This window comes from Theropithecus gelada, chromosome 10 (genome assembly GCF_003255815.1).
Source record: "Theropithecus gelada isolate Dixy chromosome 10, Tgel_1.0, whole genome shotgun sequence".
NCBI classification, from domain to species: domain Eukaryota; kingdom Metazoa; phylum Chordata; class Mammalia; order Primates; family Cercopithecidae; genus Theropithecus; species Theropithecus gelada.
This window is the reverse complement of record NC_037678.1, coordinates 72,490,938-72,507,090: the sequence shown is the minus strand read 5'-3', so window position 1 is coordinate 72,507,090 and position 16,153 is coordinate 72,490,938. Positions and strand designations below refer to the sequence as shown.

At 43.1% G+C, this 16,153-nt stretch overlaps 1 protein-coding gene and 1 pseudogene across 7 annotated transcripts in view; both read right to left on the bottom strand.

The window, feature by feature from the left end:
• Positions 1-496: 496 nt before the first annotated feature.
• Positions 497-16,153, bottom strand: part of PSMF1 (proteasome inhibitor subunit 1) — a 47,875-nt gene continuing 32,218 nt past the window's right edge. For 3 of the 7 annotated variants that reach the window (XM_025398218.1, XM_025398219.1, XM_025398223.1), the window contains 3 exons: positions 5,677-5,730; positions 4,397-4,555; positions 1,545-3,841 (listed from right to left, as the gene is read on the bottom strand). In XM_025398218.1, the coding sequence (XP_025254003.1) occupies positions 3,790-3,841; positions 4,397-4,555; positions 5,677-5,730 (265 nt within the window). In that variant the 3' untranslated portion in view covers positions 1,545-3,789. Of the gene's footprint in view, positions 3,842-4,380; positions 4,556-5,676; positions 5,731-16,153 lie in introns of all 7 variants that reach the window. The other 4 variants (XM_025398224.1, XM_025398220.1, XM_025398222.1 and 1 more) reach the window with 3 other exon arrangements.
• LOC112632546 lies at positions 7,163-8,277 on the bottom strand (annotated as a pseudogene).

Below are 16,153 nucleotides of genomic sequence, written 5' to 3'. Positions count from 1 at the left end.
GGGGAATCTTCCCTTGCCCTGGTGGAGCCTTATTGGAAATGTACAGTAGACAAATTTAGGTGACAAAGAATACAAACTGCTCCACAGATTCTAATTTTCTCCTGTGAAGAGAGCAATGGATCATTAACAGAATGTTATTAACGACAGTAGAAAGGGAGGCCATAGGAGAAACAAGGTTCCAAAGAGTGAGGCTGTGTGGAACCTGCTACCTATTTTCTAACTACATGTCAACAACTAATGACCATCCAGCACAGGCACACCACCTCCACTGTGAGCACAATACATTCTCGGAGCTTCGGTCTCGAGAGACGCATGACTTCACAATGAAGGCTGACAGGCGCTTATGACTTAGGAGACAAATGCAGTAAGAAACACAGCTAACTCTTAAGAATTGGGGAAGGGACAAGCCAAAGAAGAGAAGGTGAGATGTGGGGGATGCTGGTACATCATAGAAACGGTCCGAGATGGTCTATAGCACTTCACCACCAAAAGACAATTTAGAACTAGATCTTTATTCTACTTGTAATTTACTGGATAAACAAAGAAATTTCAAACCAAACCAAAGTGATGATGTGAATCTCATTAGACCTGAAAAGGTCATGAGAACTTTCTCTAGAGACAGAACCTGCCCTGTATCACATCCAGCCCAGAACCATCCCCAAAAGTCTAATCAAATCCTCTGCAGCTCACCAGCCATGTTCATTCCAAGGTGGTGATGATCAAAACCACAGACTGCTCCCCAAGGGGAACTGACTCTGGTCTCTGCCTTGCGTGGTGTAGGTCAAAATTCTTTTTTAAAAAAATGGAAGAGAAGACCACAATAAGATGCCACTTCACACTAACTAGGATGGCCATAAGCATGAAAAATAACAAGTGTTGGTGAGGATGTGGAGAAACTGGAAGCCTCATAAATTACCAGTGGAAATGTAAAATGGTACAGCTTCCATGGAAAACTGTCTGGCAATTCCTCACAAAGTAGAATATAGAGCTACCATGTGAATCAGCAATTCCACTCCTTGGTATATACCCAAATGAACTGAAAACATCTGAAACTCAACAACTGAAAACTCAAAAACTGGTACACAAATGTTCTTGGCTGCATTACTCACAATAGCCTTTTTGTAGAAACAACCCAACTGTCCATCAACTGATAAAAGCATAAGCAAAATGTGATATATCCATACCATGGATACATGCTACAGCATGAATGAATCCTGAAAACATCACATGAAATGAAAGAAGCCAGACACAAAAGGCCATAATATTGAGTGATTCCATTTATGAGAACTGTCCAGAAAAAACAAAAAAAGTCTTTAGAGATAGATGTTAGTGGTTGCCTGGGGCTGGGGGCAAGGTAATGGGGAGTCATGCCAATGGGTGTGTGGTTTCTTTCTGAGGTGGTGAAAATGTTCTGGAATTAGAAATGGTGGTGTATTTGCAACACTGTGAACACAGTAAATCCACTGAATTGTATACTTTAAACAGGTATGTAAATTATGGGTATGTAAATTATATCTCAATAAAGCTGTTATTAAAAAAAGGAGGAACAGGTCACTTAGTGCTGATGTTTATTGTTAAGGCTCCAATCTTTTGGGTTCTACAAAATATACACCTGAAACGTTCCAACCTCCTGCTTGATGATTACTCATGACTGGAAGGAGGGAAGTGGCCCAGACCAAAATAAGCACCATCAGCTTGACCAGGAAGTTCCTAAAGGCTCTATTCACTTCCTCCCATAGAACACCAAAGAAAATGACTCTGTTTCTCCGTGTCCTTGATGCAAGGAAACTCACAGAAAATGGCTGATTCTGCAGATGAATCACAATTTTCTGTTTTCAGAAAACAGAATTTTGTATATGACTATCTTTTCGACCTTTGCTACTAGAAAATCTAAGTGGCAAATTTATTGTTTAAATTTTATCTTTTCCTCACATCAAGATCCTAAAAGTTATCTACCTTCCCCGCTTCTGTCTGATGGTCTTTATCATCCTTTAAATACTTCCTTTTATAATAAAGGATGTTTTTATGAGCAAACTGCTCTAAGTCCTTTTGGTTGCAAGTATGCTCCAATTCCAAAACAAAAACTAACATTCCTCCCATTTGCCAGCTCTCAAAGGTTATGAGTAATGATCGAATCTGCACCTCTGCCTGATCTCTGGGTCTTTCTTCAAAGCAGAGATGTTCTAAAGGTTTCAAGGTGGTTGGCTTCCCAGTCTCTGGGGTCTTTTACTAAATCACTGCTTGCCATGGGGACTGACAGAAGTACCCAGGTGGTTGCGCAGGACAGCCTCCCCACCCAGGCCCAGCTTCCATCTGAGACTGACCCTGGGCCTAGGCATCGATTTAGTTTTCATCTACCTGTTCTCAGGCTAAGAAGATATGCAATCTGAGGCTACAGAAAACAGCCCAGCAGATACCTCAGAAGAGCTACAGTAGCTTGTTTACCTACAGGTAAATAATAGGTCCTAATTTAGGGGAAGGAATCCAAGGAGCTGAGAAATGAAAGGACCCACATATGGTTGAAATGCTAGCTGCAGAGCGGAAGTGACTACCGCCTTGATCTCGTGCCTCTTAGCCTGGTGCTCTATCGTGCTCTTTCCACTCCAGAACAGGGCTCATCACTGCCCGCGTCTGTCAGGCCTCGGGCTGAAAAGGATCCGGAGAACACCAAAGGTCAGGTGGGCCAGGACACAAGGCACAGGACTCCCTGCTCCTCCCAAAGTTCAACACCATACTCAGATGTAGTCCATGCTCCTGTGCTCGGTCTGGGCCCCATGGGGTCCAAAAACCACAGTTAGGCAAGAACCACACAAGGTTCAAGGGAAGTACGGCCTTGAACCATCATTCTTTTCCTCTGCCCCAGTTTACAGGGGTTACCAAACACAGAATGAGACATCAAAATGCTTTAGAGCAGGAAAGCCACCTCCAATTTCACAGGGTTGGCACAAGGCCCTAAGAGGAGAAGGGACTTGCTTAGGGTCAGTCACTAAGTTACTGGCAAAAATAAGATTAGCCTTCAGGTCTGCTCTGTTTTTTCCTTGGCTTTTTGACTACTGCTGCCCATGCATAGATGGACCTACAAAACTGGCCCAGACAGGAAGAGCTGGAGGATTTTGCCTCATCAGAATGATGTAGTCTTTCCACAATGTTCCTGCCCTTGTGAAAGTCATCCTTGTGGCCTATGGGATTCCAGTCACTCACTTCCATTCATGCAGCCAGATCGGGACCCATCTTAGTGATGTCAGGAGCAATGGCAATTAATGAACGGAAGGTGCCTGAGAAGCAAGAATGGGCCCTGGGAAGGAAAAAGAGTCATTCAGCCCTACAGAAACTCAAACTCTAAAGTCTCATAAATGGAAGGAGCTATGCATTAATGTAAAAAGAAAAGTGGGAAGCCGGCAACATGAATTCTGTATTGACATTTGGTTCTTAATAATAACATCCAAAATGCATTCTGTTCTTATAGCACTGCATCTGGTCGAGGATATATGTTGCTGAAGGTTGCCGGAGTCTCCCTTGGGAAGTGGGGAGGAGTTGGTGGTGAAAGGGGAGGAGCTGGTGGTGAAAGAGACACACTGATTTCTCTTTGGGAGCTATCCGCAGCTAGGTGGAGAGCTGCAGCAGGTGTCTTGGCTCTGATAAGGGGTGGGGAGGCTATCCCAGCCGGCCTGCAAACATATGAGCAGAATCCCTTGCCCCCAGCCCGCAAGAACATGGTTGCTGATGGGGACAGCAGTGGCAGCTCCAGGAGAGTGGAGGGAAGCCTGGGATGTTACATTCTTGAGGCCTTCACAGGTACATGTCATCGTAGCCCGGCGGGGGGAGATGGTCTGGGTTAGGTCTGGAATGGAAAGAGGGGCTGATGAGTTGGAGTGATGGAGAGACCAGGGGGACATGGGCAGACGTGACCCTGCACTGAGGGAACCTGCCCTTCAAAATGATGTGGTGGTGTGAGGAATTTAAAAACATGCACTCAAGAGCCAGACAGCCTGGGTTTGAATCCTGACTCCCCCACTTGGTATAAGTTACCTAATCTTTCAGGGTCTCACTTTCTGCATCTATAAAATGTAGACACCACTATCTACCCAAGACTGCTGAAGAAAGGATCCAATGAGTTTCTGACACATACTTAACTTTCAAGAACTGTTAGTTCCTCCTCCTCCTTTGAGTCCTCCCCAGAGGGGAGCTGGGGAAAGAGAGGCACTGAGGGATAGGGAGCTCCTAGAAGGCTCCAGGGAGACATCAGGCAGGGCCCTGGAGGAGGCTCCACTCTCCTGGCAGCAACAGGTGAAGGCAGTGGCAACTGTGTGCCTGGGGCTAGAAACCTTCGCTGCTGCCACACTGAGCCAAGCTGCCATCAGGTCCTACTTCTCAGCATACCTGAGTGACTACCTACCCAGGTGGGCTGGTCCCAATGGGTCCGAAGGGGTCAAAGCGAGCTCCTGGGGGCACAGCGCCTGGAGGAAGCCGGTTCGGGAGGCCTGAGGAAGGGTCAATAAGTGCTCTTGGGAAGCCAGATCTCAGGGGATCCACAATCATGCCACCTCTCCGATGCCTAAGGCAAGAAGAAAAGTTGGGTAAGCAGGTGTGGCAAGGACTGCCCTTGGAGAACAGGTGAGGGAGGTGAGAATGGACCAAGAATGGCTGGGTTGTCTAATGTAGATGGCCCAAGCAGACATGTGGATGGCTGCCTGAGAGCCAGCAAAAAGTGGGCAAGGGCAAGAACACAAAGCCTATACGAAGAGCATACTTCACAGCTGAGTACTTTTGGCTCTGCAGGGGTTGGTTCTTCTGCACAGTGCTTTTGGTTCTGTAGGGCTCCTCAAAATTGAGATCCCTGCCTTATCCTATACCCAAGAGGGCCAACTTGATCAAGACCAAGAGCCAGAACTTGCCAAGGTCAACTTCAATGCACTCACAAGGTTCTGCAGGGTGCTACTTTAGGTTTAAGGACTAATAATAGCATTGAGAAAATTCGTGATGTTGGTTTTTTGGCTCTTTCCCTTAAGGGACTCAGGGCAATTTCTGACTGCCTGTAGATTGCCTAAGTCTGGCTCCTGACAGCATCTGTCCCTCATGGAGTTCCATGGACCTGACCTCATGTGCTCAAACTAGGATGAATGAGCTGATGGTTCCCCAAATTTTGAGGTCACTGCTTAGTTATATCCCCACTGTCTAGGAATGAGATGCTGAAGTTGGGGTCACTTTGCAGCAGAGGTTAAAATCTAGTTGGAATCATTCAGGGAAGAGAGTGGAGAGCAGAGGCTATAGTAACTTTGTTGGATGCATGATAAGAACCGTCCAGAGTCTAATGGGGCTCAGAGGCTCCCTTTATCAAGTGGGGTAATTTCTAAATAGCCCTGAGCTGCCCTAAGGCCCACCATCTGCTCTTCACTATACAGTTGATAAACTAGGGTGGGCAGGGGGACCGGGAAATGGCAGAAGAGCTGCCTGCTGGGCTTGCTCACCTCCCTGCCAACACTCAGCGCTCTCCTGCATTGCTCTAGCTGAGGAGGGACAGCGCATGTGGCAGTGCTTTCTCAGCCGCTCAGCAACAACTCCCTCCTCCACCCCAAAGGAAGAGACTGACTGAAAACTCTAAAATTAGAAGATGAACTGGGGCTGAAAAGCCACAAAAGCAAGTTGTGTCGCTGCCACCTCCCCAGCAGTACTCACCCAAAAGGGTCTAAGTCTTCTCCCCCGACAGCAAATGGGCCCAGGGGATCACACCTGAAACAAACAAGAGACAATTACTGCAAGTCCCAGAGCAGCCAGGCACCTGATACATGTGGGATCACAAACACACTTGCAGGCATGGCAAACCCCTGCATGAGACCATAACACAAGGGATATTTCAGGGTGGTCCTTGGCTCAGATGAACAATAATCCTACAATGACAATTATGTAAGAAGGGCGGAACACAAACCTAAAAACATAGATTAAAATATTAAATATTAATATTTTAAAATAGTAATATTGGTAACCTCCAGATAAATTTTATTCACATCTTTCTCAGTTTCTTCAACTTTGTATAATGAACCAAGAAGTTTTACATCAGAAAAATATTATTCTTAAACCCAAAACCAAAATCCCAAAGCTAAGATTCAGACAGAAGCTTCCAAAGTAGAGACAGATGTATGGAGTCACATACAGCTAGAACAGTGCTTCTCAACCTTTTTGTCAATATAGCCCCTGTATAAAATTTTAGTACTATAGATATACTGTGTATCTGTTTATGCATTGTACCTGAAGGAGGGCCACAAACCACTGTAATCTCTAGGACTGCCCCTGACCCCAACAGCCGATTTCTGCCTTCATGGAGAATGCATGAGCTAGAAAGCACATAAATGACTGCATGCTTTCTGGAGAGTAATTCCATATTATCTCTGTAGTATATATAGATATAGATAGACATAAAAATACATAGTCCTTCAGAAGTTTTATATGTCTTTTTTTTTTTTTTTAAATGGCAGCACTTTTATTTTTTCTTACACAATGATGTGCTGCTAGGCCTAACGTTCTCACATAACAGTAAAAAAACCAAAATTTGTTGTCATCTCTTAAAGACTCAAGAATTGCATACAAAAAAAAACCTTACATAAATGAAAAGGATGAATAAATTTACAGGTGTAAATGCAAACCGCTTCCAACTCAAGGCAAGTAACAGCCCATGGTGTTCTGGCAGGAAAACATCAGCTAAGAAAGGAAACTGGGTCCTACAGGCAAGACAGAAATGACAACTGGTTCAGGAGCCCTTGCCAGCCTCTAGAGAAATCCCAGAATACTCAGCCCTGATACATTAATACCCTGCACCAGTGGGAGACTGCCAGCCACACAGACCCACCAAGCCATGGACTTGTCTTCCACAGGCATGTTCTTCATCTCAGTCATGAAGTGCCCAAACCACATGTGCTAAGGGTTGAAATCAGAGACATGAACAGAGTATTAAACAAATACCAAGAGAACAGTTAACTTGAATACAAGGTCAAAATTAGCAACAAGTTATACAATCCACTGCTGATCAAGCTTCAAGGACAAATTTCTTTCCAAAAGCTTATTCCAGTTTTGTGAGACTGGCATGAGGTGTATACATTTGTCGGGGCAAATTTATACATCTGAATTACCCTATGCAGCAAATGCTACACATCTGCTTGTAGTCCATTTAGAAGCATTTGCGGTGGACATGGAGGGGCCCAACTCGTCATACTCCTGCTTGCTAATCTACATCTGCTGGAAGGTGGACAATGAGGCCAGGATGGAGCTGCTGATCCACACGGAGTACCTGCACTCTAGGAGCACAATGATCTTGATCTTCCTTATGCTGGGCACCAGGGCAGTGATCTCTTTCTGCATCCTGTTGGAGATGCCTGGGTACATGGTGGTGCCACCGGCCAGCACTGTGTTGGCGTACAGGACCTTGTGGATGTCCACATCACATCTTATGATGGAGCTGAAGGTGATCTCACGGATGCTGCAAAATTCCACGCCCAGAAAGAAGGGCTGGAACAACGCCTCCAAATACTGGAACTGCATGTTGCCAATGGTGATCACCTGGCTGTTAGGTAGTTTGTAGCTTTTCTCCAGGGAGGAGGATGACGTGGCAGTGGGCATCTCCTGCTCAAAGTCCAGGGCGACGTAGCACTGCTTCTCCTTGATGTCATGCACGATCTCCCGCTTGGCCGTGCTAGTGAAGCTGTAGTCACACTCTGTGAGAATCTTCATGAGGTGGTCAGGTTCTGGCCAGCCAGGTCCAGACACAGGATGGCGTGGGGAGGGCACAGCCCTCGTAGACAGGCACTGTGTGTGACTCCATCTCCAGAATCCATGATAATGCCAGTAGTGCGCCCAGAGGCATAGAAGTATGGCCTGGACTGCCACGTACATGTCCAGGGTATTGAAGGTCTCAAACATGATCTGAGCCATCTTCTCTCTGTTGGCCTTGGGGTTTAGGGGGCCCTCGGTCAGCAGCACCGGGTGCTCCTCCAGGAACACACGCAGCTTGCTGTAGCCAGTGTGATGCCAGATCTTCTCCATGTCTTCCTGGTTGGTGACGATCCTGTGCTCGATGGGGTACTTCAGCGTCAGGATGCTGTGCTTGCTCTGGGCCTTGTCGCCCAGGTAGAAGTCCTTCTGGCCCATCCCCACCATCATGCCCTGGTGTTGGGGGCACCTGACGGTGGAGGAAAACACGGTTCAAGGGGCGTCATCCCCAGCAAAATCAGCTTTGCACATGCTGGAGCCATTGTCAATGACAAGTATGGCAATCTCTTTTTCCATTGTGATTGGTGGAGGAGCGGGAAGAGCTCCTCCTTCTAGGCGGCAGAGCAGCGGGAAGATGTGGAGCACAGGCTGGCAGTAGTGAGTGAGACCCTCTTATATATCTCTATATTCTTTGATCTGATAATTTTTTGTCGAGGTGTTCATTTTAAATAAAGAATAAAGAATTTAAATTAAAATATATTCACAAAGACATTAATCAAGGAAACTGCAGTCAGCTTAAATGGAGGCCAGTTAGGAACATCATGGCAGGTTCCTAAATGTAGCCATAGAAACAATAAAAACCATGTTCTGAGAATGTTTTAAAAACGATGTGGAAAAACGCTCATGCTGTAGTGTTAAGTATCGAGGGGAAATGGGGTTTATCAATAGCCTAGGGAAATTAATTGTGAAAAATGTGTGTATGCAGGGTAGTGGTGGTGGTATGTATAATTACAACTAGAAAGAAGCGTACTGAGAGTGCAAACAGTGACAGTTACTCCTGGGTGGTGAGGTATTTCTTTATACTTTCCTGTTTTTTCTGTAATGGATATGGATATAATACAACAAAAATATTTAGTATTTTGAAAGATGTGCTTTGGAATCTTTGCAGAGCCCTGGCAAGCAATACAAACCTGACAGTTCCGGGGCAGTGGCAGGTTCCTGCCAGACCTTGGGAAAGCCTTATATACAGCAGCTAATCTAAGCTTACAGGTAAGAAGTCATTAATTAGAGAACTGGGAAAAAATCCAAAAGTAGATGCTCCTCCAGTCAGTTCCACCTGATGGGTTGGAATCGCAGAATACTGTGACTTAAATGGACAAGGCCAGGTTTCCTAGGGAAGGAATATTTCCTGACCTAGGTTACTGCTCCCAAGCCACAGTTCATGGAGCTAGCAGTCAAAGTTTCTAGCAGCCTCCAATATCCTGCCCAACTGGAGGCAGACCAGGTGGTGCCAGAGGGCAATGAGCATCTTACCTGACTCCATGAAGTGCCCCCCGACAGAGTGGCAAACATAGGGGGCTTCTAGTGGCTGTTAAAATGCTTGAGAATAGAGTCTTGATTGCTCTGAAATATGCAACCATCTCTATTTTTCTCTCTGGACCACGAAATATGGGGAGGAGAGAATAAACAGAGAACAAGAAAGGTCAGACAGGCAGTTGTAGGCTGGGCACAGTGGCTCATGCCTGTAATCCCAGCACTTTGGGAGGCTGAGGTGGGCAAATCACTTGAGGCCAGGAGTTCGAGACCAGCCTGGCCAGCATGGCAAAACCATGTCTGTAAAGGCCGAGTGCAGTGGTTGACGCCTGTAATCCAAGCATTTTGGGAGGTCGAGGTGGGAGGATTGCGAGTCCAGGAGTTTGAGACTAGCCTGGGCAACACAGTGAGACCCCCATCTCTATTATTAAGGAAAAATAGGTGCTGTATTTCCTAAGTTGTTTTTGCTATTAACATTTTTAATGGCCAATACATACTCAAGAGAAGCAAATTTAAAAAATTTACTTAATTTTCTATTGCAAGCATTGATGATGTTTCTGGGGTATGCATGTGTAACTACAAATAATACTGTACTTAATATCTTTCATGTACATTTTTTTTTCTCTATGTTAGAAAACACAGATATCTTACCTTCTGTCACTCCACTACTATATGATGGGAACAAAGAACTTGTTTCTTTGGTCAACTAATTGAAAGGAGTTGTGCTCAGGAGCCTCAACTGCACCTGACTGAGATGATTAGGTCTTGGTCCTTCAAGTTAATGAGATTTAGATAAGATTTTAGACTGAGTTGATGCAATAATGGGTTAAGACTCTTGGAAACCTCAGGGGAACAAAGATATATTTCACATTTGAGAGGCCAGAGAACAGACTGTGGTAGATGGAATTCAATCCCCTCTCAAGACTCCACAACTCCTAATCCCCAAGACCTATGAATGTGATGAGAAAGCAATCCTGTGATTGTTTTGTTATATGGCACAGTTGACCTCAAAAGGGCACATCATCTCAGTGGGCTAATCTAATAAACAGGAACCCTTAAAAGCACAGAACATGGAATGTGGCAGAAGAAGAATGCCCAAGAAGAGACTCAACACAGCACTGTTGGCTTTGAAGAGGAGGCAGCCACATGAGAAGAAATGCAGAAGGTCTTATGGAACTGAGGGAGAGGGATAGGAACCTTAGTCTTATAACCACAAGGAACTGAATTCTGCCAGTGACCTGAATGAGCCAAGCAAATCCATATTCTTGACCTAGAGAATTATGACATAATAAGTGGGTGCAGTTTAAAGCCACTAAGTTTGTGGCAATTTATGATGCACATATATGCTGCAAACACTTTCCTCACTTTACTGGCCTTACACTTTGAGTTCAGTTAGCTAACAGATGTTACGAAGATACTGTTTTTCTAAGTAATCTAAAAGAATAATGAGACTGACTCCAGCACTGGTAAGGATAGGAAAATGACACTGAAACATAGTGAGAATGTCAATTAACACCACTGTTTAGAAAGGCAACTAAGCAATAAGTATGAAAATCTCTATAAACAGACTTGGTCCTTAATGTAGTAATTCTATAGGAATCTATTCTAAGGAAACATTCAGAGACGTGCTCCAAATGGCATAAAAGTATGTTCATAAAAGTAATGAATCATTAGTTATGGTAGCCCCAAACCAGAAATGACAGGCTAAAAAAAGAACTTGCATCGTCCTTGAGTTTTCTTCCCTTCATTAAGCCAACCCAGTGGCAAGTCCTGCCAGGTGTACTTCCAAACAGACCCTAGAGCCACCTGCCTTATATGCCACCATCTACCACCGACCACCATTATTTCTTGCCTGGCTGCCTACGTCAGCTTCTTCTCTGGGTCTGTTTTTACTCTTGTCCCTCTATAATCCATCTCTACAAAGGAGCCAGAGGGTTATTTTGTTTTTTAATGTAAACAATATGAAGTGCCTCCCTTGTAAAACCTGCCCAGTGGCTTCCCATTCTCCTGATCTTGGCCCCATGGGCTACATGCACTGGCCTGTGCTTACCCCACAGTGTCATCTCCTATGTCTCTGCTCCACTGCTGTACTGTGTTCCAACCAGTACTTGGAGCAATCCAAGCCAAGCTCATTTCTTCTGAAACAACTGCCACTATATGTATCAAAAGTGGGAAATACTAAGGGCTGAATCCTGCTCCAATGCTCATGAGATATGTTGCTTTGGGCAAGTCAAGCTCTTGGTGCCTCAGTTTTCTTTTGCACAAAACAGAGATACCAAGAGCATCTACCTCATTCTCTTATGAGGCTTAAAAGAGATTGTTTTACATATACTTTACACTTACTGTAACTGCTCAGCCCACAGTAAAAGCTCAATAAATATTAACCATGTTAACATGTCCACTGTCAGAATATGACTGGGATTCTTCAAGAGAAAAAAAAAATCTGTGGTTAACCGAGTCCCAACCACGTAACTTTTCAAAACATTGATGGCTCCCATCACCCCATGGATCAAATCCAGCTTCTTGGCACATACTGGCCTTGTGATTTGGTCCTCACATTCATCTTTTCTCCCTTCACATGCTGACATGAGTGAAACAAAAACTCCCCCACTTGTACAAGATGATTTCATAGCCCCATTGGTACCCATCGTTCCCTCTGCATAAAAGTCAATTACCGTCAATACCAAAGAACTTTTATTGGTCCTTTAAAACTTAGCTCATCAGGCATCATCTCTATGAAACCTTTCCTTCTACCCTTCAGATTAATCACTCTTCAATGAAGTTCAGCAGATCTCAGACATACTTCTAAAATTGTTTTAAAAAGATTTATGATCTGGAATGAAAAGGACAATTAGCCCCAATCAACTGTGAGCTCCTTGAAGGCTGGGTCCACACCTCATGACATATTCCCAGTAAGTGGCACATGATGGAGTCAAGTTCAAATTCTGGCCTCACCATTTCACAGCTGTGTGACCCAGGGCAAGTTATAAAATCTCCAAGCCCTAGCTTTCTCTTGCGTAAAATACAGACAATAGTATCTACTTCACAGGGTTGTTACATATATATTAAATGAGAATGCTTACAAAAGTGTAGTGCCTGTACATTTAGAGTCCAATAAGTAGAATTCAATAATTTACTATTATAACACAACTCTTCCTTCTTACTGTTGTGAGGAAGTTACTCACTGTACATGAACTTCAGCTTCCTTACCTGCAAAATGGGGAGAGCCCTTACCAATCTCATGGAATTGTTGAGGGGATTAAATAAGAGCACAGGGATTAAATGCCCAGCATTTGTCTGGAATCATTGGCACTTAATAAATAAATAGTGGCTATATAAATGTTACTGAACTTTGCTATCCACAGGAAAAAACCAAAGGGATATTATGTGACTCCAAGGGGAAAAGAATGAAAACAAATTTTAAGAATAGAGAATAGTTTCACAAGTAATGAAAAATGAAAATTAAATTATTAAAGTAACATACGTAGAGGACAATCTTCTCAAAATATGGTGCTGGACCAACTGGATAGCCATGTGGAAAAATATAAATCTCACACCACACATGAAAAATATTTTAAATGGATTATAGATCAAATATAAAAGGTAAACCATTAAAGCTTCTAGGAGAAAATATACAAGGATTTCTCCATGACCTTGGCATAGGGCAAAGACTTCTTAAACAAAAATCAAAAGAGTATGAAACAAAGGGAAAGAACTGATAAGCTAGATTACATAAAAATTAAGAATGTTTTAACAATAAAAAAAAAAACCCATTAACAGGGTAAAAAGGCAAGCTACAGAGGGGAGGAAGACATTTGTAATGCATTTATTTAATGAAGGACTTAACTTCAGAATATATAAACAATGCCAACAAGTCATAAAAAGACAAGCCAATAGAAAAACGAACAAGAGATTTGATTACCTCTTCACAAAAGATGAAATCCAAATGGCTAGTAAACCTCAAGAAAAAAAAAATTTTAAATGTGGCTCATGGACATGAGCCACATTTTACCATGAGGTCAAAGCTATTTTATCTCAGAAACTATTTGCTTTTTTTGCTGTGTTGACATTTGCACTGATGGTGCAAAAGCAATAGTGGGTGGAACTGCTGATGCCATAGTATGACTCAAAGCAGTAGCACTAACCTGGCAGTCACTGCATCCTCCCTTACCACTCACTCACCCACATCCAGCTTCACTTTAGAATGTACTTGATGAAGAGGTATAGATTGTCAAGTTTTGTAAAATTTCAATATTTGAATATGTCTTTTTAATATTCTGTGTGAAGTGGGAAACGGGCATAAAGCACTTCTTTTTTTTGTTTTTTTGAGACAGGGTTTTGCTCTGTCGCCCAGGCTGGAGTGCAGTGGTGTGATCATGGCTCACCACAGCCTCCACCTCCTGGGCTCAAGCAATCCTCCCATCTCGGCCTCTCAAGTAGCTGGGACTCCAGGGCCACGCCACCACATCCAGCTAATTTTCAGAGACAGAGTTCACCATGTTGCCCAGGCTGGTCTCAAACTTCTAGGCTCAAGAAATTCACTTGCCTCAGCCTCCTGAAGTGCTGGGATTACAGGTGTGGGCCATCACACTTGGCCTTGCATAAAGCACTTCTACTGCACACAGAGGCACAATGGTTGTCTTGATGAAAAGTACTTGTGCAGTTGTTCAAGTCGCTAGCTGAAGCAGTCATTTTTTCACATAAAACTTTTTTTTTTTTTACTTGAAAGAATGACAAACCATGTTTATTCAGACTTGGCTACATAGCAGACATCTTCTCCAAAAGGATGTGAGCCCATTACTTCAAGGAAAATAATGAATGGTATTTACCGCCAATGAGAAAATTCAAGTTTTCAAGCAAAAATCAGCAATGATATTATATAATAAAATGTGTCAACTTTGAGAGCAGATCTGCATATCTCAGTGAATCAATATTTTCCAAATGACCAAAATACAGGATCTTCCATGACAGTATTATACACAGGAAAAAGTCCATTCAAAGGGCATGATAGACCAGTGGATTTTAATGTAACAGATATATAAAAAAGTTCACTGATACGGATTCAGATTCCACATTACAACTAACCCTTACAAAAACTACTACCTGTCAAGTTGGTTCAACAGTAAAGAAGAGGTCGGGCGCAGTGGCTCACACCTGTAATCCCAGCACTTTGGGAGGCCGAGGTGGGCGGATCGTGAGGTCAGGAGATCGAGACCATCCTGGCTAACACAGTGAAATCCCGTCTCTACTAAAAATACAAAAAACAAAAAAAACAACAACAAAAAAAATCAGCTGGGCATGGTGGCAGGCACCTGTAGTCCCAGCTACTCGGGAAGCTGAGGCAGGAGAATGGTGTGAACTTCGGAGGCGGAGCTTGCAGTGAGCCAAGATCGCGCCACTGCACTCCAGCCTGGGCGACAGAGCGAGACTCCGCCTCAAAACAAACAAACAAAACAGTAAAGAAGAATATCTATAATTATTTGAAAAGGTTATTAAACTAGTCCTTTTTTCCAACAACTGATATGTGAAAGGCTTCAATGAAAACAACATATCCCCTACAGACTGAATGCAGAAGCAGAAATGAGAATCTAGTTGTCTTTCATTAAGCCAGACATCAAAGAGATTTGCAAAAATGTAAAAGAACGTTACTCTTCTAAATTTTGTTTTGAAAAGATATTTTCAGAGAAATTTGTTATTTATATTAACACTTATGGGCTTATTTTTAAATGAATAAATGTGCATTTTGAAAATATCATTTGTAACTTCTAATGCAGTAGATATTGATACATATAACCCATATAAGAGCTCTCTGGGGTCCTCAATAATTTTTAGAGTGCTAGAGGGTTTGAGGTTCTCCAGTGTAAGTAATATAACTCAAGGAAGTAAAAGAAAAAAAACCCTAATACACAGGGATGTTCATAGCTGTACTATTTACAATGAAAAATTAGAAATGCTTGAAATACCCCATAGAAGTGATATAAACCATAGCATACTAGTAAAATGAAATATCAGATGCTAAAAGAGTTATGTTTAGCACTTTAGTAAATGGATTATGAAATTTAAAAAGAAAATGCAGAATACAAACTATTTGGAACATTTAAAAATATGTAAAGATACAGACTGGTTGGGATTAAAAATGAATTCAGAATGACATAAAAAAGAGCTTTATATCTAAAGATTTATTTTTAGAGAAGCTGGTTAAGCATAGAAAAACTGTTTTTTTCAAAACATGGAGCAAGATTTGGGGCATCCAGTCTCCTGACTATCAGAGGACAGATGAAGCAAAAGGAAACAGGTTAGATTTATAATGACAATAAAAAGTTAGGCTGGATAAAAAAATATTTTCCTTATAGATGGGTTGTTTTCAGTAATTCTTTCCTAGACATCTCAGGAGTAGGAAAGACCTGCCCACCTCCAATTTTCCACTACAATGGAATGTCTTCTCTAGCTATACTCCTAGCCTAGACACACCCAGTATCACAGCAGACCCAGAATCCTTTACAAGCTGCAGTCATACATCACTACACACCTAGGGAAACAAGTCTCTATGCTCTAGGGCAGACAATCCCAACTTTAGTTTGTATTTGGAAATTTCCAGGTGTGAGATAGGCAAAACAAGAGTGTTTAAGGCGAGGGGTGAGACACAGGACGGTGTCCTATGGGAAGGAGCAGAGGCTGCTATTTCTGCTCAGAGCACCAGGGTGTTCAGTGATGGCTGCTCAGTGATGGGATAATTAACACCCTGCAGCAGACAGAGAGGCCAGCTGCTGTGCTGCTTTTTGCCTCCTTCCTGCCTGTGGCTTCACCCCAAAACTAGGCATTTCAGGGGGAAAGGAAAAGGTGGAAGTTTGAGTGCCTGGTTGCTGAGCAACGTGGTGGTGATGCGAGCTGTAGTAAAGGAACCACAGCTATCTGAGCT